The sequence below is a fragment of the Rattus rattus genome, chromosome 1 (genome assembly GCF_011064425.1).
Source record: "Rattus rattus isolate New Zealand chromosome 1, Rrattus_CSIRO_v1, whole genome shotgun sequence".
Lineage (NCBI taxonomy): Eukaryota > Metazoa > Chordata > Mammalia > Rodentia > Muridae > Rattus > Rattus rattus.
This window is the reverse complement of record NC_046154.1, coordinates 3,479,177-3,504,262: the sequence shown is the minus strand read 5'-3', so window position 1 is coordinate 3,504,262 and position 25,086 is coordinate 3,479,177. Positions and strand designations below refer to the sequence as shown.

General features: G+C 50.3%; 2 protein-coding genes across 3 annotated transcripts; both read right to left on the bottom strand.

The window, feature by feature from the left end:
- Positions 1-437: 437 nt before the first annotated feature.
- Fancg (FA complementation group G) lies at positions 438-8,227 on the bottom strand. 2 transcript variants are annotated; one of them, XM_032892031.1, is made up of 14 exons: positions 8,014-8,227; positions 7,714-7,807; positions 7,055-7,186; positions 6,533-6,735; positions 5,026-5,161; positions 4,743-4,873; positions 4,508-4,654; positions 4,233-4,384; positions 2,743-2,809; positions 2,276-2,565; positions 2,094-2,140; positions 1,466-1,621; positions 961-1,078; positions 438-809 (listed from the first exon to the last, which is right to left on the bottom strand). In XM_032892031.1, the coding sequence occupies exons 1-14, from the start codon at positions 8,107-8,109 to the stop codon at positions 701-703; spliced, it is 1,878 nt and encodes a 625-aa protein (XP_032747922.1). In that variant the 5' UTR covers positions 8,110-8,227; the 3' UTR covers positions 438-700. The 2 variants fall into 2 exon arrangements, with proteins under 2 accessions (XP_032747922.1, XP_032747929.1); XM_032892038.1 differs by having other exon boundaries at positions 7,714-7,804; positions 8,014-8,220.
- A 6,833-nt stretch (positions 8,228-15,060) lies between these two features.
- Pigo (phosphatidylinositol glycan anchor biosynthesis class O) lies at positions 15,061-24,363 on the bottom strand. Its single transcript, XM_032892018.1, has 10 exons — positions 23,826-24,363; positions 22,778-22,921; positions 22,484-22,607; positions 21,581-21,740; positions 20,875-21,084; positions 19,112-20,639; positions 18,464-18,670; positions 18,033-18,250; positions 16,021-16,091; positions 15,061-15,902 (listed from the first exon to the last, which is right to left on the bottom strand). The coding sequence occupies exons 1-10, from the start codon at positions 24,361-24,363 to the stop codon at positions 15,773-15,775; spliced, it is 3,330 nt and encodes a 1,109-aa protein (XP_032747909.1). The 3' UTR covers positions 15,061-15,772.
- Between the last annotated feature and the right edge of the window lie 723 nt (positions 24,364-25,086).

Genomic DNA, 25,086 nt, shown 5'->3' with positions numbered 1-25,086 from the left:
ATGAGGAACTGAAGTTTAGTCCCCAGAAGCCAACCTACCAGAGAGAGGGGAATTAGGGAGACAGGGAAGGCAGGCAGAAGACAGAGATAGGAAATTGAGCATCTTAGATGGCCAATACCCAACTAGTTCACCTGAGCCTGCCTTCCATTCAACCGTGTGCAGTGGGCAGATAAGACATAAATATAAGATTTTCCTCAACACAAAGAGAGAGAGGGAGGAAGGAAGGAAGGAAAACAGGAGAGGGGGAGGGAGGGAGGTAATGAGGGAGGGAGGGAAGGAGGAAGGAAGGAAGGAAGGAAGGAAGGAAGGAAGGAAGGAAGGAAGGAAGGAAAACAGGGAGAGGGGGAGGGAGGGAAGGAGCGAGGGAGGGAGGGAAGGAGGAAGGAAGGAAGGAAGGAAGGAAGGAAGGAAGGAAGGAAGGAAGGAAAACAGGGAGAGGGGGAGAGGGAGGGAGGGAGGGAGGGAGGAAGGAAACTACCATGAACAGACAATGATTTGTTCATGGAACTAGACTGGTAGTAAGTAGATCAAGGTTCACAGGACCAGTCTCATGAGTGAAGGACTTACTTAGAGACAATCAGTTCCAGCCATTCTCCAAAGAAGATAAGGCAGAAAAAAAAATAAACGAAAAAACAAAAAACAAAACCCTCCCCAAGGAGAGTCCACAGAGGCCAAAGTTCAAGCTCCTGGAACAAAGAAGCTAAAGGTCACAAGACTCCAACACCGCAGTCCCAAACTCCTCAAAAAAGGCTTCACAGTTAGGGGGATGGATCCAGTTCAAACAGGTTTCTAAATACAGTGGAAGACACCTGAAAAACAAGAATGATGGTGGCTGAGAATGAAAGATGGACAGAGTTCACACCCTTGCTTCCTTCTGTTCCTCCTCAGCACCCTCACTAGGTCTCAGAACCACAGGACTCCAGCTCCCCCTTATCCCCAAGCCAGCAACACTCAGCTCACCTGGCAGCTTCTTCCTGTGGCAGCTGACTTTGGGCCTCCCGCCAGAAAGCAGTGGCCTCATTCTTCCGATCCAATCTTTTCAGAGTCTGAAGCAGGTAAAAGGAACCATCTCTATTGCCTATAGCCCCACCCCAAGGTACAAAGACTTAGAACCTGAGAGGGCCTTAGGCATCATTTAAAAAGAAAACCAGACTGAGAGAGAGGAAGTATCTTCTCTACTCACATGTGAAACCAGAACTAGATTATTTATACCCAGCCTCTCCCAGAGGCCATTGCTTGCCTGTACAAAGTGTTCAACTGGCCCTGTTCCTACAAAACCCATCCCCACACAGCCCAGATCTCTGTGTCTGAAGACAGTAGGGAGACCAGGGAGCTCTCAGGAGCCATGCATACCATGTGCACGTGGTACGTGCTGGGTATACACAGCACACCCTTTTCTCTCATATCTGGGAATACCATTTACACATCTGTCCAAGTACAGCCAATGTCATGCTGGTGTACATACCTGGGCATATCTGCACACTGAGAAGGAAGTCACTTAAGGCTTTGGTATCCTGTCCAATGGCTACCCATTCCAGTCCACGGCTAATCAGAGCAGCCACTCGAAGCTGTTTCAGTGACACATCAGACTTGCATTTCTGCTCACAGTTGGAGCCTGCTCCTAGAGACCACCACCCAAGTCAGCAAGAATCTTTCTATCATCCCAGACACAGTCACCAAACCCCCAAGTACCCATTCTCTTCATGGCCTCCCCAATATTTTTTTTTTTTTTTTGAGATAAGGTCTCAAAAAACCCACAGAGCCCTGGCTGACTCCGAACTCACTTTATAAATCAGGATAGCCTCAAACTCAAGAGATCCCCCAACTAGGAGTATTGGGTTTAAAGGTATGTGCTAACATGCCCAGCATGTCGACTTAAGTCTCCTAGTCTGATGGATTGAGGTGCAGTGGAAAGGGAGGCCCCACACAACACTTTTCAGGAGTTAAGAAAAACTGACAATTTAAGTTAGAGGCAGGCATGGTGGCAAATGCTTATATTTCCAGCACTTGGGTAGTTGGAGGAGGAAGGCAGGAATCCATCCTGGTCTACATGAGACCCAGTTAAAAAAGAAAAAGACAAAAAATGAAATCACCTTGCTCTTTGTCCTTAGGCAGGGCCCGAAAGAGCAGCTCAAGGCACCTGAAAAGGAATATAAACACAGGAAAAAAGAGCCAAGCTCATAAATTAAGGTAGCCTCTAAAACAAAGTAAACCCACCCGGTTCCAGTCAGAAATCATCCTTCCGAACCTCCCCACCCTGTCCTCCTGGACTCACTGGCTAAATTCACTAAGTGCCTCTTTTTGAGCCTTCAGTTGTGACCAGGCCTGGCCCTGAAGCAAGCGAGTGGCAGAGGCCCAGATTGGGCAATATGGCAGTTCTTTGGTTCTTTTGCTGGCATTTTCCCACAAGGAGGGCATCTTGGGAAGCAGAGATGACGTACGGCTGAGTAGCTCCTCACACACAGTCAAAGCGTCTGAGGCTCGGCCTGCCTGGATCAATGCTGCTGCTGCCTCCAGACACAGCTCCGGCACACAGGGCCCTAGAGCAGAGGTGGGTGGGGAGAACTGGGGTGGGAGGAGGGTACAGTGTCTTGATGTGGCATGAGTTACCATCCCTGAGCTCTTTACCCATGGCCCCAGAGCCAAGCAGAGAGAACTGGGTCCCCGTCAAGACCAAGTAAGGGAGCAGGGGTGATCCCAACCCTCCCACCAAAGGGAACAGAACCTCGGACACACACCCACCCTAGGCTCTGAGCCATCCAGCAACACTGCCAGCAGGTCCAGGTAATGCTCCGCAGCTTCTTCTGCCCTGCAGGGTCAGTCAGCCTGTGAGCTTCACCAAGGCCCTGGCTCCCCAAAAGGTTCCAATGAGAATAATCTCTTTTGCCTAATGGAGGGATGCCTGAGCTTTGAGGTGGAAAGTGGAAAGCACAGTCTGGAAGCTCCAACCTTGGCTCAGATCTAATCCATTTCGGAATGGATGCAGAAGGACACTTCCACTTTTCAAAGAAAAGAGGTTACTGTCTGAGTGTCGACTCCACTTCAGGTCCTGCTGTAAGGCAGGGGGCTCATAGTGGGGACCTACGTCTCACCAATGCTGTATTCACAGAAATAAGCAATCATACTAGAGAAAAGTAGGGGCTGGGAACATGGTTAGCTGTATAAAGTGCTTGCTATGTAACCACGATGACCTGAGTTTAGAGCTCCAGTACCTTCGTAAAAAGCCTTTTATGCTTGTTTATTTGGTTGACTTTGGGTTTTTTTTTTTTTTTTTTTTTTTTTTTTTTTTTTTTTTTTTTTTTTTTCGGAGCTGGGGACCGAACCCAGGGCCTTGCGCTTCCTAGGTAAGCGCTCTACCACTGAGCTAAATCCCAACCCCGGTTTTTGATTTTCAAGACAGAGTTTCTCTGTGTAGCCTTGGCTGACCTGGAACTCGCTCTATAGACCAGACTGACCTCCACTCAGAGATCTGCCTGACTCTGCCTCCCGAGCGCTGGGATTAAAGGCATGTGCTGGCAGCACCACTGGTGGGCAGCAATACATTTTTTAAAATTGGTTTATTGTATTTATAAGTGCACTATAGGGTTGGGGATTTAGCTCAGTGGTAGAGCGCTTGCCTAGCAAAGCCTTGAAGGCCCTGGGTTGGGTCCCCAGCCCGAAAAAAAGAAAAAAAGAAAAGAAGAAAAAAAAAAGTGGGGGCTGGGGATTTAGCTCAGTGGTAGAGCGCTTGCCTAGGAAGCGCAAGGCCCTGGGTTCGATCCCCAGCTCCGAAAAAAAAAACCAAAAAAAAAAAAAAAAAAAGTGCACTATAGCTGTCTTCAGACACACCAGAAGAGGGCACCAAACCCCATTACAGATGGTTGTGAGCCACCATGTGGTTGATGGAATTTGAACTCAAGACCTCTGAAAGACCAGTCAGTGCTCTCAACCGCTGAGCCATATCTCCAGGTCTAAGTAAACACATTTTTAAACACAATATTTGGGGTAAGAAAGAAGTCAGAGATAGGCAAATCACAAGGTTTCAAAGGCCAGCTAGTCTAGTCAAAACTACTGTGCTCCAGGTTCACTGCAAGACCCTGTCTCAAAAAAATACAGTAGACAACAGGACCCAATGTTGATCTCTAGCTTCTATACACCCCAAAAAGTGGAAGGTTCCTCCTGCCCCACCCCCACACCCCACATATGCCAAAATGAATCACATATCCAGTGAAAGCTCAGGGGGCTGATCTCACCTCCCCGTCTGTAGGCATCGACTTGCTAGCAGGTGCTTGGCCTGGCTCTGTGTGCCACAATGGAGAGGAGAGGCTGGGTCAGGTTGTGGAAGTAGCGATTCTACTTCAATGAGACGTTTGAATGTTTCAGAACTATGGGTGGCACTCAAGGCCTAAAAAGAACAGAAACAACACTGACATCTTTGTGAAGCACACTCAGACTCCTGTCCTGAGTCACCGCAACACAAGCCCCTCAGCAGTCTTCCACAGGGTGCTTCCGCCTGGATGCTCCTCACCTCAACCAGTAGCTGCAGGCTCTCCAGCTCTGCTGCTGTGTCTCCCAGTTGCCTATATACTCTGGAAGCTTCCAGAAGTGGAAGGGCACAGGTTGTTCCCACTTTCAAGGCTTCAGTCAAGTACAACAGTGCTCTCTGTGGACTTCCCTACGCAAACAGAAAGATACAAGTCTCAGCTACCCTCACAAAGCATAATGCCCATGGTTCCCCCCAATACTGAGGGCTTTATCTTTACCATCTTACGGAGACACGTCCCCAGCGCCGTGTACACCTGGACTAACACCGATGGCGGACACAGACCTGAGGCTGCTTCCTGCAGGCTGCTCTGTGCATGGGGTAGGCTCCCTGTGATTAGCTCCTGGAAGCCTGGGAGCAATCATGACACAGGCTTAGGGAAAAAACTCATAAGGCAGGAAGCGTGATGGGAAACAAGAACACAGAGAATATCTATGGAGGTACCGAGAGCATAAGACCAGAGGATCCCTTAGAAAAAGAAGAGAGGATTCAGGTTGCTAGACCTTGTCTGCAGGCAAATGCTGTCAGAAGGACATCCTTTAAACTCTCCGCATCCTGCAGAATCAGTGGAGCGTGTAGCTTCTCAACTGGAGGACTCCAGGATTTTAGCAATAGTAGCAGGTCCTCAGAGGTCTCAGTCTGGAGAGAGAAGGACAGTCAAGAGGCCCTAACCCTGTAAGCATCCCCCCCCCCCTTTTTTTTTTTTTTTTTTTCTTTTTTTCGGAGCTGGGGACCGAACCCAGGGCCTTGCACTTGCTAGGCAAGCGCTCTACCACTGAGCTAAATCCCCAACCACAGCATCCCCTTTCTTGCCAGTCTATTCCACCCAGTCTTTGAGCCCAAGAGTCCTTCTGATCACTGTTCCCCAATCATAAGACAAAGACAACTGTGGGGCAATGATGTGGGCAGGAAGAAAACCGCGCAAAGGTGCTAACTGGAACCCCCTGTCACTCGTGCCCAGGTGGACATGGGACAAGGAACATGTCTGGGCTCCTATGAGAAGACAGAGGCTGGGAGGGAGCACCAGCACAGCCCCAAGAGCTTTATCCTTACTTGGATTCTTTAAGCTACTGTAAGCATTGCCCCCAGAAAACCCCCAATGAGGAGCTAACCAGAGCAAAGTCACTCAGAAAGACTGTCAGGCTTTTTTGGTTGGTTGGTTGGGGTTCTTGTTATTTTGGGGTTTTGTGTGTTTTGTTTTGTTTTGTTTTGTTTTGTTTATTGGCAACCATGATAGCAGCCTTCCCAGAATATAATGATGCTTTAACAGAGAATAGTGGGCAGGCTCTAAAGAACAGTGACTCAGGCTGTAGATGCTGAGGCAAAAGGACTGTAAGTTCAAGATCTTGAACCTTGGCTACAGAGTGAATTCAAGGCTAGGCTAGACTGGACAACTTACTAAGTTTCTATCTTCAAATAAAAGGTAAAAAGAGCTGAGAACCGGGTGAGGTGGTCCACACCAATATCTCAGCGCTGGAGAGGTGGCACCAGGAGGACTGCAGGAGTTTGCAGCCTGGGTACCCAGTAAGAGCCTGTCTCCAAATCAAAGTGGGACGCCTGGCACAGTGGTACGCCTCTATCCCAGCACTTAGGAGACAGAGGTAGGTGGGCCTTTGTGAGTTTGAAGCCATCCTGGTCTAAGGCTACATAGTAAGACTTTGTCTCAAAAGTGAGGGGTAGACTAGAGAAATGGCTCAGTGGTTAAGAGCATTTATTCTTACAGAGGACCCAAGTTTGGTTCCTAGTATCTACACAGAGGCACAACACGGTGGCTCTGTCACTCCAGTTTCAGGGGATCTAACCCCTTCTCCTGACTTTCACAGTACCTGGCACAAACACGGTACACATTCATATAGTCAAGTCAAACACTCGAACACATAAAAATACATTAAAAAACAGGAAGATGGGCAGGAAGGGAAGGTGGAAAAGGTAGATGCTTGCTTAGCATGTCTGAAGCCCTAGGAGATTTGGGGGGTGGGGTAGTACATTCATCTTCGCTCCCCCGGTTACCTGGCTGCCATTTAGGGTTTGCAGCAGTGAGGTCAGGTCCCCGAGGTGATCGGTACTCATCCAGAGGGCAGCGTGAAGGCTGGCCAGGCAGTGTAAGGCAGGCAGCAGCTCCGGCAGAGGGGAGGGAGCAGAGAGGACAGCGCGCCACAGCTCCTTGAGTCCCTGCTGACACTTGGACCCCATCTGATGCTGGGCCTCCAGCACTGCAGAGCACAAACACACACAAATCCATCTCTCATCTCCCAACACTGTCTGGGTTGTCCTTTCTGAAAGAGCCCAAAGATTAGAGTAATACACCTGCCTAGTCTGAGGAACATACAGAGGATTAGAAAAGAACATCTGGGGTTGGGGATTTAGCTCAGTGGTAGAGCGCTTGCCTAGGAAGCGCAAGGCCCTGGGTTCGGTCCCCAGCTCCGAAAAAAAGAACCAAAAAAAAAAGAACATCCGTCTCCATGGATCCTCTCACCTCCAGCCTCATCCCTAAATCCAAACTGAAACTACCAGGCACAGAGGAGACCTTACCTCTTTCTAGGCCCCTTTGAACATCTTCAGTAAGGTCTTCAGTGAAACCCTGGGCCAGGCTGGCCCTCAGGATTATATAATTACAGGTGACAGTCAGCTCCAAGGGCAGAGCAGGAACAGCAGCAGGGAGGCCTGGAACAACAGGAGGCTGGTCCCCCAGTCTGTCCCATGACACACAGCCCAAATGGTTTCCAATCCAAAGATCAACCCCACTACAACCAAGGCTTCAGTAAGGAATTCATTTGTTGCTCAGACAACTTTGGAGAGAGCAGAGAGTTTTCTAAGTCTACTGAAAATCACTTCTTCAAATGTTCCTCTGTGTGTGTGTGTGTGTGTGTGTGTGTGTGTGTGTGTGTGTGTGTGTGTGACAAGAAATTAAGCGATTGAAAGACAATCCCAGGGGAGGGGATATGGGGAAGGGGGAATGGGAGACGGGGGATGGGAGAGGGGGAAAGGGGGATAACATTTGAAATGTAAATACATAAAATATCCAATTAAAAAAAGGAAAAAAGAAAGACAATCCCATCCAGTCTCTTCTGTGCTTTACACAGGACTCCCTAACCCCCAGAATAATCACCTCAATCCTAGAACTGCATAAGAAAAGCTGATCTTTAGATACTGAAGAGGGGGAACTGAGACCCCTGGAAGGTCTTCCTTACCTTGAAGAGTGAGGAGGAGCTCCCTAAACCCTTCCAGTGTGTCTTGGGCTGATTGCTGTCGCCTCAGAGACGGACGAGAATCCCTAGTCAGCTGCTGAAATTAGGTAGAGAAGCATTAAGGTTCAGTCCTTCTCCCTCGTAGCAGAGACGGGGTGGGGGGGCGCGACACATATTCCGGTCTCCTCTGGTTCTAAGGACGGAGGTCAAACTCCTTTCCCTTAGACTAGGGTGAGATCATTGCAAACCCGCTTTCTGGGACCTTACGGATACAAGATGAGAGTCCCAGCAACCATATTTTACCTTAGCCTGTCTAACGAGCTGGTCATTCTTTTCCCTCCACAGGTCCAGGCTACTGGAAAATGTTTTGGGGAGGGATGGAATGATCTGGCTGGACATTGTCGCCGAGGTAGATCACCGTTACGAAGGGGTCTTCCGATGGGTGGAGGCTGGTCCCACAGGTGTCTTCACCCTAATCGCAAGAAACTACTTCTGCACTACGCCGGACGCTCCTCGGGTCGCGGCCAGGTTGTCTCTCCTTAGCCTGAAGCCCAACACTCGGTCCCGGCCACCGCCCACCGCGCCTGTGGTTGGCCAGGCTGCAACACTCTCGGCCGCGGTTGGTTGTCTTCAAGAGACCGTTCCGCGGGAAACTGAAAAGAAACCCGGAACAGCGAGGTGAGGAGACAAGAGGCCAGTCAGATACCAGGGACGAACTGTTAGGTTTGCGGAGCCTCCGCGGAGGCCAGAGTATTGAGGCTACTTTAGGAGGAGTGGGTCTTCGCACCAGTCTCTGGCTGCGCTCCGCCTTAGAACTAACGGCAGTCCAGGTTTCCCCCTCCTGGCTGGAAGACGGACCGCGCGCTGTCTGCTGGGAGTTGTAGTACTGTAGAGAACGCCCAAGGAAGATTCCTCACCCCCCATCCCCCACCTCCACCCCACCCCCACCCGCACCCAACCCCCCAACCCCGGAAGAAAATGTCTCCTTAAAGCTAAGGACAGGACACTGAAGGCCTTGGTGATCTCATCCTTCTTTTCTTTTTGAGCAAAAACCCAGGGGGAACCGGACATTCCTATGCAGAAAGGAAGTCTCCTTGACACTCTGTATGTAGCATCAACTCAAAACAATTCACAAAAGACATACAAAAGCCCCAAATAAAAAGCTTAGAAAACAAATCACCTTCACGGGTTTAACAAGATTTGCTTCGTTATCATTTTTGAAGGCTTGTTTTTGTTTTATAAATTACGTTTATGCGTCTGTCTGTGGGTAGGTACACGTGAGTGACTGCAGCTACCTGAGGTGGTCAGAGATGCCCAATGCCGTGGACCTGACAGGGGTAGGTACTGGAAACCGAACTTGAACACAGGCCTGGCCTGCATGAGCACTGTGTACCAGTAACCCTGAGCCATCTGTACAGCCCGACGGTATTTTGGGGAGTTTCACTGTGTAATCCTGGCTGACCTGGTATTGGTTTTGCAACCTCCACCTGCCTCAGCCACTCAAGTGCTAGAATTGCAGGTGTGCACCATCTTATCCAGCAGGCAGTGAGGGTTTTGTTGTTTGGGTTTTTTTCTTTTCTTTTTCTTGAGGAGTGGGTGAGTTGGGGGGTTGTTTTTGTTGTTGTTTGGGTGGGTTGGGGGGTTGTTTTTGTTGTTTTCTTTTGCTTTTCCAGAGAGGGTTTCTCTGTGTAGCTCTGATGTCCTAGAACTCCCTCTGTACACCAGGTTGGCCTCAAACTCACAGACATCAGCCCGCTTCTGCGTCTCGAGTGCTAGAATTAAACGTGTGCACTGCCTCAACCATACCGAGCAAAGTTGAACATTTTTATTCTTTTTTTTTTTTTCGAAGATTGATTTGTTTACAGTGTTCTTCTGCCTACATATATGCCTGCACACCAGAAGAGGGCACCAGATCTCATTATAGCCATATTGTTGCTGGGACTTGAACCCAGCCCCCTCATTTTCATTCTTATTTATTGTTCATGAGGATTAATTTATTTAATGGCTGGAGAGATGACTCAGCAGGCAAGAGCATTTGTTGCTCTTGTGAAGGAGATGGATTTAATTCCCAGCACGCACATGTTGGTTTACTACCATCACTAACTCCAATACTCGGGGATTTGATTCGAGGCTTTCTTTAACCTGGGAGTGGTGGTGCATGCCGCTGACTGCAGCAGGGTGATCGGAGTGAAAAGCCAAAACTTGATCAACAATCCAAGGCTGCTTGATCACAAGGGCCTGAAAACCACAAACCAAACAAAACCAATAATAAATAAATCTCTTGGGGCTGGAGAGATGACTCAACGGTAAAGAGCACTGACTGCTCTTCCAGAGGTCCTGAGTTCAATTCCCAGCAACCACATGGTGGCTCACAACCATCTGTAATAGGATCTGATGCCCTCTTCTGGTGTCTGAAGACAGCTACAGTGTAGACATATAAATAAAGTAAATGAATCTTAAAAAATAAGTAAATAAATCTCTTTTCCAAAAAGAAAGGTAACTGTTTAGAAGAAAAATCAAGTGCGGGCACACTCGGGCACAGTTCAGTGGTAGAGTTCTCTGGTGTTTGTTTTCTTTTGAATTTTTTTGTTGAAACAAGGTCTCACTGTGTACCCCCTTGGCTGTCCTGGAACTCTCTAGGTAGACCAGGCTGTCCTTAAACTCACAGAGTTCTGCCTACCTCTGCCTCCCAAGTGCTAGGATGAAAGGTGTACTCCACCACACCTGGCAGTGGCAGTGGCAGAAGGAAAAAAATAAGCCTAGGATCTGAGTCGCCACTTCTATAAAAAGCACAGGACAAATATTCCCTGAGTTCTCAAGAAAATGTGAAATTAAAGCACTTCACATCCACTAGGATGACTGAATCAGAGATAAATAATAATGAGTGTTATCCAGATGCAGAGAAATAAAACCCACATCTGGAGATGTGGCTCAGGAAATGTTAGTCAGTGTTGTGTTGTAGGTCTGTAATCCCAGCACTCAAGAGCAGGACAAAGTATCAGGAGCTCAAGGCCATCTTTGGTTATTAAACCAGGTGGAGGCCAGCCTGGGCTAAGGGCGACCCTGTGACGACAGAGGAACAAAAGAAACAAAAGCATGCAGTGCTGGGGAGACTGTGAGACCAAGAGTGACTTCACTAGACAGACTAGCGGGGTCTTTGAGTTATGATTTGCTTTTGAGACAGGGGCTCTGTGAGTTCAAGATGAACCCACCTCAACCTCCCGGCTGCTGAGATCACTACCATGCCCGGCCCTGATGGCAATCTTCTGCTGTTGTTGTTTCAAGTTTTTGTTTTAAATAATTATGTATGTCCTTAAATTTTTCATTGGTTTCCACAAGGACACTTTCATACAAGTCAGATGATGCTTTGTGCATACTACTCTACCACACTCACCCCAGCTTCCCTTTTTTTTTTCTTTTCTTCTTTTTTTTTTAAGATTTATTTTATATATGTGAGTACACTGTAGCCATCTTCAGACACACCAGAAGAGGGCATCAAATCTCATTACAGATGGTTGTGAGCCACCATGTGGTTGCTGGGAATTGAACTCAGGACCTCTGGAAGAGCAGTCAGTGCTCTTAACCACTGAGCCATCTCTCCAGCCCCCCAGCTTCCCTTTCTTACTCCCTTCTCTTCCTTTCCTTTGCTTCTCTACTGAGTTGGCTTGAGGGTCCCTTGTGCTCCGGCGCAGCTATGTATGTGACCCAACACAAGATAATACATTTATTTAAAACACTGTGAGATTGTTTTTGCGTTTTTCATAACTTGATCATATAGTTTTTATTTTTTTATTTATGAGTACACTGTAGCTGTCTTCAGACACACCAGAAGAGGGCATCAGATCCTATTACAGATGGTTGTGAGCCATCATGTGGTTGCTGGGATTTGAACTCAGGACCTCAGGAAGAGGTCTTAATCACTGGGCCATCTCTCCAGCCCAATCATAGAGTTCTGAAGCATGAATTTTGTTGCACTATCCAAGGGTTGGACATGTCTGCAGGTTTCCGTCCTATTTAAAAATACTCCCCCCCACCTCCTGGACCAGGCATGGTGATACACACCTTTGATCCCAGTATTCCATAGACAGAGGCAGACTTATCTTTGTGAGTTCACTACTAGCTTGGTCTACATAGTAAATTCCCAAGTATGTGTGTGTGCACACATGCGTGTTCACATGCACATATTTGCATGTATTTCGGAAACCTGAGATGGGAATCTCTCACTCTGCTTTAGTCCTTGAGAGCAATGGTTCTCAACCTGTGGGTTGCGACCCTTTTGGTAGATCAAATGATTCTTTCACAGGGGTTTCCCTGAGACCATCAGAAACACAGATATTTAAATAACAATTCATAACAGTGGCAAAATTACAATTATGAGGTGACAACAAAAATAATTCTACAGTTGGGAGGGGTCACTATACCAGGAGGAACTGGATTAAAGGGTTGCAGCTTTAGAGATATTGAGACCCACTGCCTTGGATAGTCTAACTGATCCAGAGGCTGGCTGTTTTGGCTAGACAGCTTGAGGGTTAAGAGGAGAGACTACAGAGTCTCTTTGAGGGAGTGTTTCAGAATTGATAGTTCTGATCTTTGCACATTATATACTTATGAAATTAAATTTACTTATTTTTTTGACCACTTTGTCTCACTCTGTAGTCCCAGGTGGCCTAGAACTTGCTCTGAAGACCCAGTACCCTTTCCCATGCAGCAGCTCCTGTTCCTTCCTGCCTATTGCCTGCTGGAATTATACACTTATTTTTGAAGATTGATTTATGTATCGTATGTCCTCTGTCTGCATGCCAGAAGAGGGCATTAGATCCCATTGCAGACATGGTTGTGAAATGATTGTGGTTGCTGGGAACTAACTCAGAACCCCTGGAGGATTAGCCAGTGTTCTTAACTGCTGAGTCATCTCTCCAGCCTCCCCCGACCCCTTTAAAAATATTTACTTCTGAATGGTGATTTTTGTAGTCATGATAGTACATGCCTATAATCTAGCACTCAGGATGGTAAGGTGGGGCAACCAGGAGTTGAGGGTATTGTGAGTTATATAATGAAACCCTACTATAAAACAACAACAACAAAAAAGCTATCTTAATTTTGTTTGGTGACAGGGTCTCACTGTGTAACCCTGGCTGGCCTGGAACTCACCTTACAGACCAGGCTAGCCTGGAATTTTTCTTACAGATAAGGGACATCCTGCCTCTGTCTTCTTGGTGCCAGGGTTAAAGGTTTGTTATCATACCTGGCCTGCTGTCAACTTGAAAAAAGATTGACGTTAAGACTTTAGTCAAGAAAAAGTGCCTGTTAAAGGATCTCATTTTATGCCTACAGCAGGCAAATGCAGACAGGAAACAGGTTAATGGGGGGAGGAGGGCATGGGTACATGACTGCAATTCCAGCACCTTAGGATGGAGAGCCAGGAGGATCCAGAGTTCAAAGCCAGTTTGAGCCATGTAGGGCCCTTTCTCCAACAAGACTAGTGAATCTCCAGAAGGTACAGGGTACAGTTTGTTCTGAGTTGTTGCTGTAAATTATTAAAAAAAAAAAAAAAAATTGTTGTCTTTTATCCTGTTCTAGGTCCGGCACCACAGTGCCCCAAGATATCTGGTAGACATCTTCATCTCAGTCAGCAAAGCCTCTCTCCCGCTCTGCTCCATCCCATATCACACTGCCAAAGGCTTCTTTCTGAGTCTGGCAGCAGTCTCTCTACCCACCTAGTTCCCAAGGTTGCCACCATGCCAGAAATATATATCCCAATTCCGTGGCGGCCTAGTGTCTCTGTCCACTGCAAACTCTCTTAAACTTAAATCACCACATGAAAGAACACACAACACAATAACCTCTGATCCAATTGATAAGAAATAATTGCCCACCTAAACATATAAAGCCCTGTGCACATCCATCCCTTAAGAACATTCATAACAACCTGTAAATGTACAGAGAGGAATCTTAGCATCAGCCTCCATGTTCTCTCTGTTCCTCCTGCCTCGCTCCAGTCTCCTCCTTTCTAAAACTTTTCTCCTGCCCATCCTTCCTTCTCATCCAATGACAGTCCTCGTTCTATCTTGTACCTGCCTACATCTGCATAATGACATCATCCTACACTGAGTTGACAGTCTGATTGTGGGGATAATTACACAACTTTGTGAACACATAGAAACCGTTGAGGTATATACTTCTAATAGATTTTCTTTAAAAACTGTGCCTAAACTTGGCTGGCCTGAACCTCACTCATAGACCAGGTGGTCAGGAACATCTCCAGATCTTCTTGTCACTGTCTCCCAAGGGCTAGAGTCACAGGCCCTTCCCGTCACACCAGGTTTTATTTCTGTTTTTAAGTTCATCTTATAAACTCTGGGGAACAACCTCTCCCTTTGCCTTATCAAACCTATTCCTGTCAGCACAACCAAACATCTGTCAATTTGCCTCAAATAATACATATTGTTCATGTAAACTAGGGTTTGATGGCTATTAGTAGCAACTTGAACCTTCTTTAAACTGTTATGTGCCTCTGTGTGTGTGTGTGTGTGTGTGCCTGTGCATGCAGGAGCCTCTGGGAGTCAGAAGAGGGTGCCGGATCCCCTGGAGCTGGAATTACAGGTGATTGTGAGCAGGCATGTAGAGACTTGGAATAAATCCCATGTCTTCTGTAAGAACAGCAAGTGCTTTTTTTTTTTTTTTTTTAAGATTTATTTATTATATATAAATACACTGTAGCTGTCTTCAGAAACAGCAGAAGAGGGCATCAGATCTCATTACAGATGGTTGTGAGCCACCATGTGGTTGCTGGGATTTGAACTCAGGACCTCTGGAAGAGCAGTCGGTGCTCTTACTGCTGAGACATCTCCCCAGCTTCAGTTGTTGAACTTTTCTTTTTCTAAGACAGGGTCTCATGTAGCCCAGGCTGGCTTTCAACTAAATATGTAGCCAAGGATATCCTTGAGGTCTAAATCCTCTTGCCTACACACCTCCCAAGTACTAGGATCCAGATGTGTGCTACCATACCTATGGGTCCCAGTTTTAACATTTGTTCATCTGCTACCCACAAGTCCAATCTCCTAATTAGAACACCGCAAACCTCAAGCACAGTCCCACCCTCTTCCCAGCTCCGCTGATGGACATTTTCAGGACATCCTCACACCTTAAATTTGACAAGTGAGTGGTCAGTTAGAGAAAGTCACAGGATGGACATACAAGAAAATCATTAGCCAGGCGTGGTGACAAACACCTTCATTCTCAATACTGGGAGGTAGAGGCAGGTGGATCTCTGTGAGTTCAAGTCTGGCTTAGTCTGCATACTGAGTTCCAAGCCAGCTAGGGCTTCCATAGTGACATTGTTTTTTTTTTAAACAAGGAGAATCGTTCCATTCCATTTTGGCTTTAACTTGGGAATAGTCAATTGGCAAAAAGATGCAATGAAGGTGGCATGGGCTGAAAACCTAGAGAGAGACTTCTGCAGTTGTGAATGGAAAGGATACCAGGGGAAGAACCACAGTGCTTCAAACTGTGTGTTAGGAACATGTTCTGTGTGTGTTCAAACATGTCTGTGTGCTTCATGATGCTGGGCTTGTCTTCCCTGCTATCAGTGAAAGCACAGAATGACCAAAGACCAACAAGGCAGAGGCTGGGACAAACGGGATAATAGAACAGTTTGGGAAGAGGTCAGTGAATCCAGACAACCTCTTGCCAAAGGGTTCTCTGGTACAGCAAGCCCTGCCTAAGGTGAGGCATCTGCTCATCTTGAGAGGAGAGAAGAGACTGACTTGGTGAACACCTCCACAGATCTTAGATACATACGAACATTCACATTGTTCTTTTATTCCACTTTGGTGACTGCCCCTGTTTTCCGTCAGATGCATCCAACTCAGGAGCTAGGGCTCAGGCTCCAGGTGATTCTCAGTTATAAAATCATAAAGTCCCAGAGTTGAGCAGTCTCTGGTTACAGCGTGGTTTAAGAGCTGTGTCAGTTGCCTGTAGAATATATCCAGCACCAGTACAGGTCAGGCTGGATTAGTCCCCAGCTCTCTCCATGGCCAGGTGCCAACATGCACAGCCTGGGCTACCTCTGCTGTGCCAGAACTAGTTTTTTGAACCAGGAACTCACAGCACCATCCACTCGCATCACCAACGCTATGCCCAGGAGAAGTCCCACACTGCTCACGATGAAACCTATGGCTTCAAAAATAAACCTGTGGAGAAGGTGGAGTATTTCAGCACACAAACAATAGGTCTAATGCCTTTTTCTAAAAAGGCAAAATACTGTGAACCTAGGACATCCATAGTTTCCTCCCAAGGGAACCCACTTACTTGGGAGCAAACACCTTCCAGACCATGAGATGCCTGCGGAGGATGGAAGCTGCCAAGGCACAGGCTAGAATCTGAGGGAAAAGAGGAGGGGCTGTGACTTGGAGGAAGCAAGGCAAAGGAGGAATTGCTATAGAGGCTGGCAAGAGGTAAGAGGAGGAAGAACGGGAGAAAGAGGGAGAGGAGGAAGAGGAGAGGGAGAGAGGAAGAGGAGGGAGAGAGGAGGGAGAGGAGGGAGGGAGGGAGGGAGGGGAGGGAGAGGGAGGGGGGAGAGGAGGAGAGAGGGAGGGAGGGAGAGGAGGGAGGGAGAGGAGGGGAGAGGGAGGGGAGGAGGGAGAGGGAGGGGAGAGGGGAGGGAGAGGAGGAGGGAGAGGAGGGAGAGGGAGGGGAGGGGGGAGAGGGGAGGAGAGGAGGGGGGAGGGGAGGGGGGGGGGGGAGGAGGGGAGGAGGGAGGAGAGGAAAAGGAGGAGAGGGAGGGAGGGGGAGGAGAGGAGGGGAGAGGGAGAGAGGGAGGAGGAGAGGAGGAGGGAGGAGGAAGGAGGAGGAGGGAGGGAGGAGGGGAAGGAGGGAGAGAGAGAGGAAGGAAAGGAGGGAGGAGGAGGGAGGGGGGGGAGGAAGGGGGGGGGGGGAGGGGGGGGGAGAGGAGGAGGGAGGGGAAGAAAGGGGAGGGAGGGAGGAGGGAGAGGAGGAGGGGAGGGAGGAGGGGAGGAGGGAGGGGAGAGGAGGGAGAGGGAGGAGGGGAGGGGGAGAGAGGGAGGAGGGAGAGGAGGGAGGAGGAGAGGGGAGAGAGGGGAGGGGAGAGGGAGGAGGTGGTGGAGGGGAAGGAGGAGGGAAAAGGGAAAGGGAGAGGGGGAGAAGAGGGGTGGGAGGAGAAGGGGGAAGAGGAGGAGGGGGGAAAGGAGGAGGAAGAGGAGGAGGAGGGGGGAGAGGAGGAGGGGGGGAGGGGGAGGAGGAGAGGAGGGAGAGGAGGAGGAGGAGGGGAGAGGAGGGGAGAGGGGAGGAGGAGGGGAGAAGGGAGAGGGAGAGAGGGAGAGGAGGGGAGGGAGGGAGGGGAGGAGGAGAGGGGAGGAGGAGGGAGGGGGGAGGGAGGAGGGGAGGGAGGAGGGAGAGGGGGAGAAGGGAGGGAGGGGAGGGAGGGAGGAGGGAGAAGGGAGGGGAGGGAGGAGGAGAGGAGGGAGGGGAGGGGAGGGGAGGGAGGGAGGAGGAGGGAGGAGGAGGGAGGGGAGGGAGGAGGGGAGAAGGGAGAGAGGAGGAGGAGAGAGGAGAAGAGGGAGGAGAGGGGAGGGGAGGGAGGGGGAGGAGAGGGAGGAGGGAGGAGGAGGAGGGAGAGGAGGAGGAGGAGGGAGGGGGAGGAGGAGGAAGGAGAGAGGGGAGGAGGGAGAGAGGAGAGGAGGGAGGGAGGGAGAGGGAAGGAGAGGAAGGGAGGGGAGGGGGAGGGAGGGGGAGAGGAGGAGAGGAGGAGGAGGAGGAGGAGGAGGAGGAGGAGGAGGAGGGGAGGAAAGGGAGGGGGAGGGAGGAGGAGGAGGAGGAGGAGGAGGAGGAGGAGGAGGAGAGAGGAGGGAGAATGTATGTACTGGAAACACCTGGCATAGGGAGTCAGGGAAGTGCAGTGCTTGTCCTGGTCCAAGCCCTGACTCTTGTGAAGGCAGGCAGCTCACTACCCATCTGTAATGCTGACAGTCAGACTCTGCCCTCTAGCACGGGAAGCCGTCTGTCTGTAACACACCTTCTGCCTCTGGTCCACAGGTTAGAAAAGAATTCCAGCCATAATAACCTCAGCTTTCCCAGCATCTGTAATGGAACTAACAGGGCCCAGAGCTCCACTGCAGAGGAGAGACGATCCAGGATTGGAGTAAGAGGACCCAGGCCGGGTCTCAAACCTGTCATCTGAGGTCTCAGTTTGAGCAAGCGCTTCCTTTTTTCAAGGGCCTTCCCCAAGTATTGGAAACTAAGAAAAAGTGTACAGCGCACTTGGGGAGAGGTCACTAGCTCTGTCGTCTCTCCCCTGCACCCACCTGTGCTCCAAGGACAAAGAGGTACTTGAGGCCCAGCTGCAACAGGGCAGCATTGAAGTGATGAGGGGCATCCCGGAGGCGCATCTCCATCAGTGGCTCCTCTTGCTCCTCCTCAGGTCTGACTCTGGCCTCGGACTCACTTCCTGGGAGTGACTGCCTCTTCTTTGGCCCTTGACGCTCACACAGGAAAGGCCAGAGCAGGAGCAGTGGGCAACCTACTGCCTCCGGGGAGGACAGGGCTGATATCAAGGGAGGATCTTGGGGCCAATCCATCCTGGTCCCCAACCACCCTTAGGTAGCTTAGGCTGTAAAGAACTTAGGGCCATGGGACCGCAAAGAGCCAACAGATCTTCCCCTCCAGAGCCAACATTCTCCTTTCTTCCCACAATGCAGGAGTAAACAGAAGTCAGGAAGGGCAAGCAGAGAGGTACCTGCAAAGAGGAGGTGGGAGGCAAAGGTGTTAGCTCCCACCAGCAAGGCAGGCAACCAAGTGGAAGAGCCGTGACCATCTGGGAAGCCCACGAAGGCCGCATGCCAATGGATGGCTGAAAAGACAGGCTGGTGGCCTGTAGAGTAGAAGGTCTGGGTAGCCAAAAGGACCCAAGCCGAGACTGCCTGCCACATCACAGTAAAAGGACCTAGAAGAAAAGATAGCATCTTTACAACTCCATCCCATTCCCCAACTGACGTATTGGGACCATCCACACCCAGTACTTGAGCAGGTCTATATACCGTCATGTGCTACCCCAAACTTCCCTACAGCCAATACTGCTGTTCTAATTCCCTCGCTACTGCAAATCTTAGCACCAAACCCAGGGCTCAATCTCTTTTTCACAGAGCTCACTCCGTGATGACATATTCACAATGTATCACTTTTGTAACTGAAACAGTCAAGGAACGAGCTCACGGAGAGAAAGCATTTCTCTAAGAAATGAGTCCTGAAGTTCTCCTGAGGGCAGGGGAATTAGCATGGTGAAAGCAGATAAGGGAAGTCATCCCCAACTGGAGGGACATGCCACCTCGTCAGAGTGAGAAACCACTCCCTAAGACCAGACGCCTCAGGGTGAAGGTCTGTTTACCAGGGGTGGCGACTGGTGTCCCAGCAGCGAGCAGATGCAGGAGAAGGAAACTCTGCAGAAACAGCAGCAGGAACACGAGGCTGACGCGCTCTACGTGCAACAGCAGAAGTGGGAAGGCCAAGAGGATGAGGGCTGTGACCATAGCAGCTGAGTAGACACTTCCCAACTGGTATGCAGCCACGGTTATGGGGCCCTGAGCTCTAGTCCTCTCCAGCCGGCCCTGGAACTCCTCCTGCATGTGGCGGTAGATTTGTGGGACCACGTAATCTAGGTCAGCCTGAGAAGTAGGGGGACCTGAGAAGGGAGTGAGGATAGTCCTGGTCCTTGAAGTAGCGGCCCCAGCCTTCACCAGCACTGTCACAGGTCTCCATAGCAGCAGCATGAGCCCCGAGGCAGCCAGCCCCATCACAGCCCGAGGCAGCACAGCCGATGCCCCGGCAACCAGGGCCCGGAGGCGCGGTGGTACTTCCTCTGCTCCTGACGCCAATGCCCAGTAGGCAGCCGTGCCCAGTACCATGAGGGGCAACCCCCAGCGCACAAAGAGCACAGGGGGCTCAGGACTCTTGAGATTACCATAGCGGCGAAGCCACAATCTCACAGCAGCTAACAGGGCCACCAGCGCCCCCACACAAGCTCCGTACCACAAATTCTTGGCTCGACCTCCCACCATAGATGCCAGAGGACTCAGCCAGGGAGAGGAGCAGCAAGCAGGTGTCTCTTCGGGGCAGCGGTGAAAAAGCCCGGCTAGCCTTGTAAATAAAAGCAGCCCAATTCCAAGCAACAGGGCATGGGTGCCACTGTGCCGTGGTGGGGCTGTTGGGGCAGAAGAGCCAAGGCGGGATGTTGTGAGCAGTTTAGGTGGTAGTAGCTGACCCTCCCAGTGAAGCTGAGCAACCAGGAAGAGAATGAGAGAGCCCAGAAGGAAGGGGGTGGCCCTGGCCTCAGCAACAACGAAGCTATCAGAGAAGAAGGTGGCCAATCGGATGAGCAGCAGGGCTAGGACAGGTCTAGGAACCGGAAGTAGGGGAGCCAGGGGCCTCTTAGAACCCCAGCTAAGCCAAGCTTTCCACAGAAAAGGAAGGAGTGAACCGGCTGCAGCCACAGCCCCCAGAACCACTGGGTCTAGCTTTGATCCAGTAGTTACAGAGACTCCAGTATACAGTAGGGTCCAAGTTAGGCCCCAGGCTACAGGTATTAGCAGTAGTGGACGGAAGAGAAAGCCTGGAGCTACTGCCAACTGGGATGCAAGCAGGCAAAGAAGGCAGGCAGCAGCCAAGAGGGCAGCACCCCCTGCCATTCGGACCAGAGAGAAGCGGGCCCAAGACTCGATGCATACAGCCCGAGCTCCCCGCAGGAACTGCTGGAAGTCAGCAGTCAACGAGCTCAGCGCTGCCTCGGCCTCTCGGGGATGCTGCAGAAGGTGCTGGTAACGTGCAGAGGCCTTGGAGAAGAGCTCCTGCAGCCGACGAAGCTCTTTAACGTGGAGATCCTGAGTCGCAGCTGAGTAGGTATGAAGAAACCGGGACACCTGGCAGGGAAGGTCAGAGACACAAAACGGGGCGGAGGTCAGGACAGGTGTCATACAAGAGGGACCTGGAAACGTGGGGCTCAAATTCTATCCAAGATGGGGGAAGGAAGGCTAACGGAAGAAAGGCATTTGGACGAGAACAAATGACTTTGGATAAATGACATGGGCAAGAACAAAGACGACAACAGGGTCATGCTTGTCCTCTGTCACCCAGAAGTCTAATCCTTCCACCTACCTGCTGGGCATTGATGTAGAGAGCCGAGACTTGAGCTAAAGCAGGGGAATCAGGGTGGGAGGCGTCCCCGTCCCCACGGCCGCTGCCGCCACCACTGCCACCTGAGAATAGCTCAGCCATCACTTCCCCAATGTTCCCAAACGGGATGGGCAGGCCTAGCAGCAGTGCCAGGGTGGGCACAAGGCTGATCTGAGGAATAACCTCGGGCTCCTAGAAGGAAAGGTCAAGGGTCAACGGCCTCACCAGGCCTAGGTAAGAGTAGTAGGAGGGAGGGTCTGGATCGATGGTCCAGCAGGTGAGAGCACTTGCTGCATAAGCATAAAGACTTGAGTGTGGCTCACTGGACCCACGTGAATAAAACTGGCTGTGATCATGCACTCCTAAAGCTTGGTGCTGTGGTGGGCAGAGACAGGAGGATGTCTGACCTCCAGGCTAGCTGCAGGTTCAGTGAGAGACACTATCTCAGGAAAATAAGGTGGAGAGTACTGGAGAACACAACATCCTCTGTCTCCTTGCACACACACACACACACACACACACACACACACGAGTGTGCATACCAGCACACACATGTGCAATTACCTCATATGTACATCACACACACACAAATAAAAATAAATGAGAGTGGGGCCAGATGATGGTTTGGAGAGCTTACAAGGGGCGTCACAATGTAGGGAGAGCAGGAGAGGTACAACCCAGGCCTTACCTCGGGTGGGACACTAGGGAAGAGGACTGTGGGGCTGTACAGGAAAAGTGCAGCTGACACCTCCAGCTCACTGTCCCCTCCATGATCCCCATTCATGGTCATCCCATGGTCACCAGCTACCACCAACAGTGTGTCATTCTCCAGGCGTTCTATCAGACCCCTGGGGGGTCAAGAACACGTGTCAGAGGGCAGGGGGAAATAAAGATTCTTCGCAGGGGCCCATTCACCCCCACCATTGACTTCCATTAGCAGGGTATAAACTTCTGTCAAAAAAGGACACCTCTTGGGGCTGGGGATTTAGCTCAGTGGTAGAGCGCTTACCTAGGAAGCACAAGGCCCTGGGTTCGGTCCCCAGCTCCGAAAAAAAAAAAGGACACCTCTTCAGCCATAACCCTATAGCCCAGAGCTGCATACTGAGTTATTCAAAATGCATGGTGTTTCTAGGTTTTGGGGAAAAGCCTGGATCAAGTATTTCAGAGCTGCTGGGCAGTGGAGGACAGTGGTGGCACAAGTCCTTAATCCCAGCACTTGGGAGTCAGTGGCAGGTGACTCTCTGAGTTCAAGGCCAGCCTGGTCTACAAAGAGGGCTCTAGGACAGCCAGAGCTACACAGAGAAACCCTGTCTCTAAAAACAGGAAAAAAAAATCAGAGTCAAGCACAGTGGATGCCTTTAATCCCGACACTGGAAGCAGAGGCAAGTAGATCTCTATGAGTTGGACTCCAGCCTGGTCTGGTTTATTCTGCAAGTTCCTGGTCAACCAAAGCTACAGGAGACGCTGTCTCAAAATACATACACACATAGAATTCATCCAGGCTCCACACGGGATTTTTTCCCCCTCATGGAATCCCAAGGCCTGAGATTCTCAACTACAAACCATTCCCCAGCCAGCACCCCACACTCACTGTATCACCTGGTCCATCTGGCTAAGTTTCTTGGCCATTTCAGGGTGGTGAGGGCCATGCTTATGACCACAATGATCCACACCCAGGAAGTGAGCAATCAGCACATCCCAGGCGCCGCTGTCCACTGTGGAGGGAGAACACGGAGCACAGGGCAGTAAAGCCTCACCCCAGTCGGGCCGGACAGTCCTCTACGCCCAGCGGTACAAGCCCAGGCTGCCGTCAGTGTCCGCAGACTAAAGGGACCCTCCCCAACTCCCGGGGTCAGTGAGGGACTGAGTGATCTTTGTCACTCACTGGTAGGATAGAGGTGCTCTAAGATGCCATTATCCACTGTGTGTAGGTCTCTGACATTGAAGGATGAGAAGAAGAAAGCTTGGGAAAATGCTCCAGGGAAAAGGTCTTTCCAGGTATCATCTCCCATGAAGACTACACGCCTTCCTGTAGAGACAAGAGGGGAATCGGAGCATATCTTGTTCATGTGAGAACCAGATATAGATATATATATCTGGGCAGGTGAGACAGCTCAGTGGGTGAGAGAGCTTGCCACCAAGCCTGGCAACTTGAGTTCAATACTCAGAACCCACAGGGTGGAAGGAGAAAAATCAACTTTCAAAGTTGTCTTCTTACCTCCACAAGTGTACCACGTCATGTGCCCTTGCTCACACCCATAAGCTCTGTGTGTGTGTGTGTGTGTGTGTGTGTGTGTGTGTACACATCCAATAGAAATCCCAACCACACATCCCAAAGCACAGGAATCCATTCAGCACCACCTACAATTTCCCTCCAAGAAGCTTTCTCTGATAGCCACATTTCCCCTGCTGCTCCCATCCCTGCAAAATGACATGCTACTGCTCTCTCCCTAGGGTAGCCGCTGACATGTATGTATGTATGTATGTATGTATGTATGTATGTATGTATGTATGTATGTTTTGAGACAGGTCTCACTCTACAGGCCAGGCTAATCTGGAACCCAGAGGCCCTCTTGCCTCTGCCTCTTGAGCGCTGGGATTAAAGACAGATGCGCCACGCGCTGCCCTTGACCCACTCTCTTCATAAGCAGTAAGTGAACGCAACTTGGATCCCTCTTTTCTCCATACCTGCAAGTTCCTGTCTTCACTCCTTCCTTAATTGGATGCCCCCAAGAGTTAAAACAAACGTTTTGTGCAAATTAGAAGCTACATCAAGGACAAGAATCTCTCCCTTTCCACAAGTAACGGTCCCATCTATCTCTACTCCCAGTTTCCCTACACCATAGCCAGATATACAGCTGGGTACCCGAAGTCCTGGCTCCCTAACTTCTAAAGGCCCAGGTACACCTAGCTGCAAAGGGGCCCATACTGACCTGCACTGGTGAGCTGCTTGATGAGATTATCTTCCACTATAGCATGGCTGGCGAAGTTACTGCCGGCATCAATAAAAGTCGGCAGCGAACCAGTGGTGAGAGCCTTCAGACGCTGCATGGTGGTTGTAGGGGGATCCACCTGAGATCGGTACAGTCGAGCATGGTGGGGCTGAACCTCTAGGATCCTCTTCAAGGAACCTAATTTTCCCAGGAAAGGCACGGAGACGGGAGGTTCCCCAGGCACATGTGAGCGCTGAGGCTGGGCAAAGTCAAATCGCAGAGCATCTATCAGCACCAAAACAACCCTGGAGAACCGGGAAGGCATCCAGCAAGCCCCAGGCTTTCCTTGGCTTCCCCAAGGCAGGGAACCGGGGCCTGGGGGCTCTTGGCAGCTGCTTTGATTGGTGAGTTCCAAACGAGTGAGAAGGAAGCCACTGGTGAAGAGTGCAATGCCAGCGTAAAAAAGAAAACAGACCCAGGCTAAGAAGAGGAGCACAGAGATCTTCTGCATCCTGGTAGAGAAGAGGAGAATGCTCATTGTGGTGCGAAGAAAAGAATGGACCTTTTGGACCTCAAAACAATGCCCAGCAACAATCACTTACTGCTATAAACTTCAGGACGTAAACAAATCAGAGCTAAGTCATTCCAGCTGTCTCTACCAGTCACCCCGTCTGAGGGAGAGAGGCTGAGACTCTGGATCTCAATCTGGGGCCCACCTAACGATTCAGGCTCTGGGGGTGAGCACAGGAACCTGTGCATATCCAACCGGGAGATCTAATGCTGTCAGACCATAGTCTAGGAGGAAGAAGACTATTCCAAATGGTAGGTGGATTGTTTTCTGGCAGTTCATTTCTATGACTCTCTTCGGACTATTCTCAACATTCCCAGGGTGGCAATAGACAGCAATCACACGGATAACTGGATTGAGTAAACGGCGCCGCCTGGTGGGGACCAAGGAAACGACGGGGAGGAGTCATGCTCCGCTTCCGGGCGGCCAGGCTCAACAAAAAACCTGAGGAACGACGTCCCCAGGAACCCTGGTATAAAGCCCCTTGAGCTATGCTAGGATCCAGAAGTCCCGGCAACTGTCTCCTCCGGTGGGCACCCGGCCAACACCTGGACATGCTCACTCTGATGCTGGGCACCCCGGCAGCAAACTGAGGTACCCGTCCTAGGGGTGAAGGTAATAGAGGATTCTCGGGAGACCTTGGCTCACCTGGATCCGCGCCCGGAAGTGCGGCGGCAGTGCTTGCAGTCTGGC

Bases quoted from the DNA above. Each gene is read 5' to 3' on its own strand.
- Fancg (XM_032892031.1), bottom strand. From the start codon at position 8,109: ATGTCCAGCCAGATCATTCCATCCCTCCCCAAAACATTTTCCAGTAGC. The intron at 4,385-4,507 runs GTGAGGAGCATC...TGTTCTTTTTAG, and splicing joins GCCTGCAGCTACTGGTTGAG to GCCTTGAGTGCCACCCATAG. The intron at 1,079-1,465 runs GTATGTACACCA...GTGGGGCTATAG, and splicing joins CAGTGTGCAGATATGCCCAG to GCAATAGAGATGGTTCCTTT.
- Pigo (XM_032892018.1), bottom strand. From the start codon at position 24,363: ATGAGCATTCTCCTCTTCTCTACCAGGATGCAGAAGATCTCTGTGCTC. The intron at 18,671-19,111 runs GTAAACAGACCT...CTTTTCTTCTAG, and splicing joins GACACCAGTCGCCACCCCTG to GTCCTTTTACTGTGATGTGG. The intron at 16,092-18,032 runs GTGGGTGCAGGG...CTTTTCCCTCAG, and splicing joins TCTTTGTCCTTGGAGCACAG to ATTCTAGCCTGTGCCTTGGC.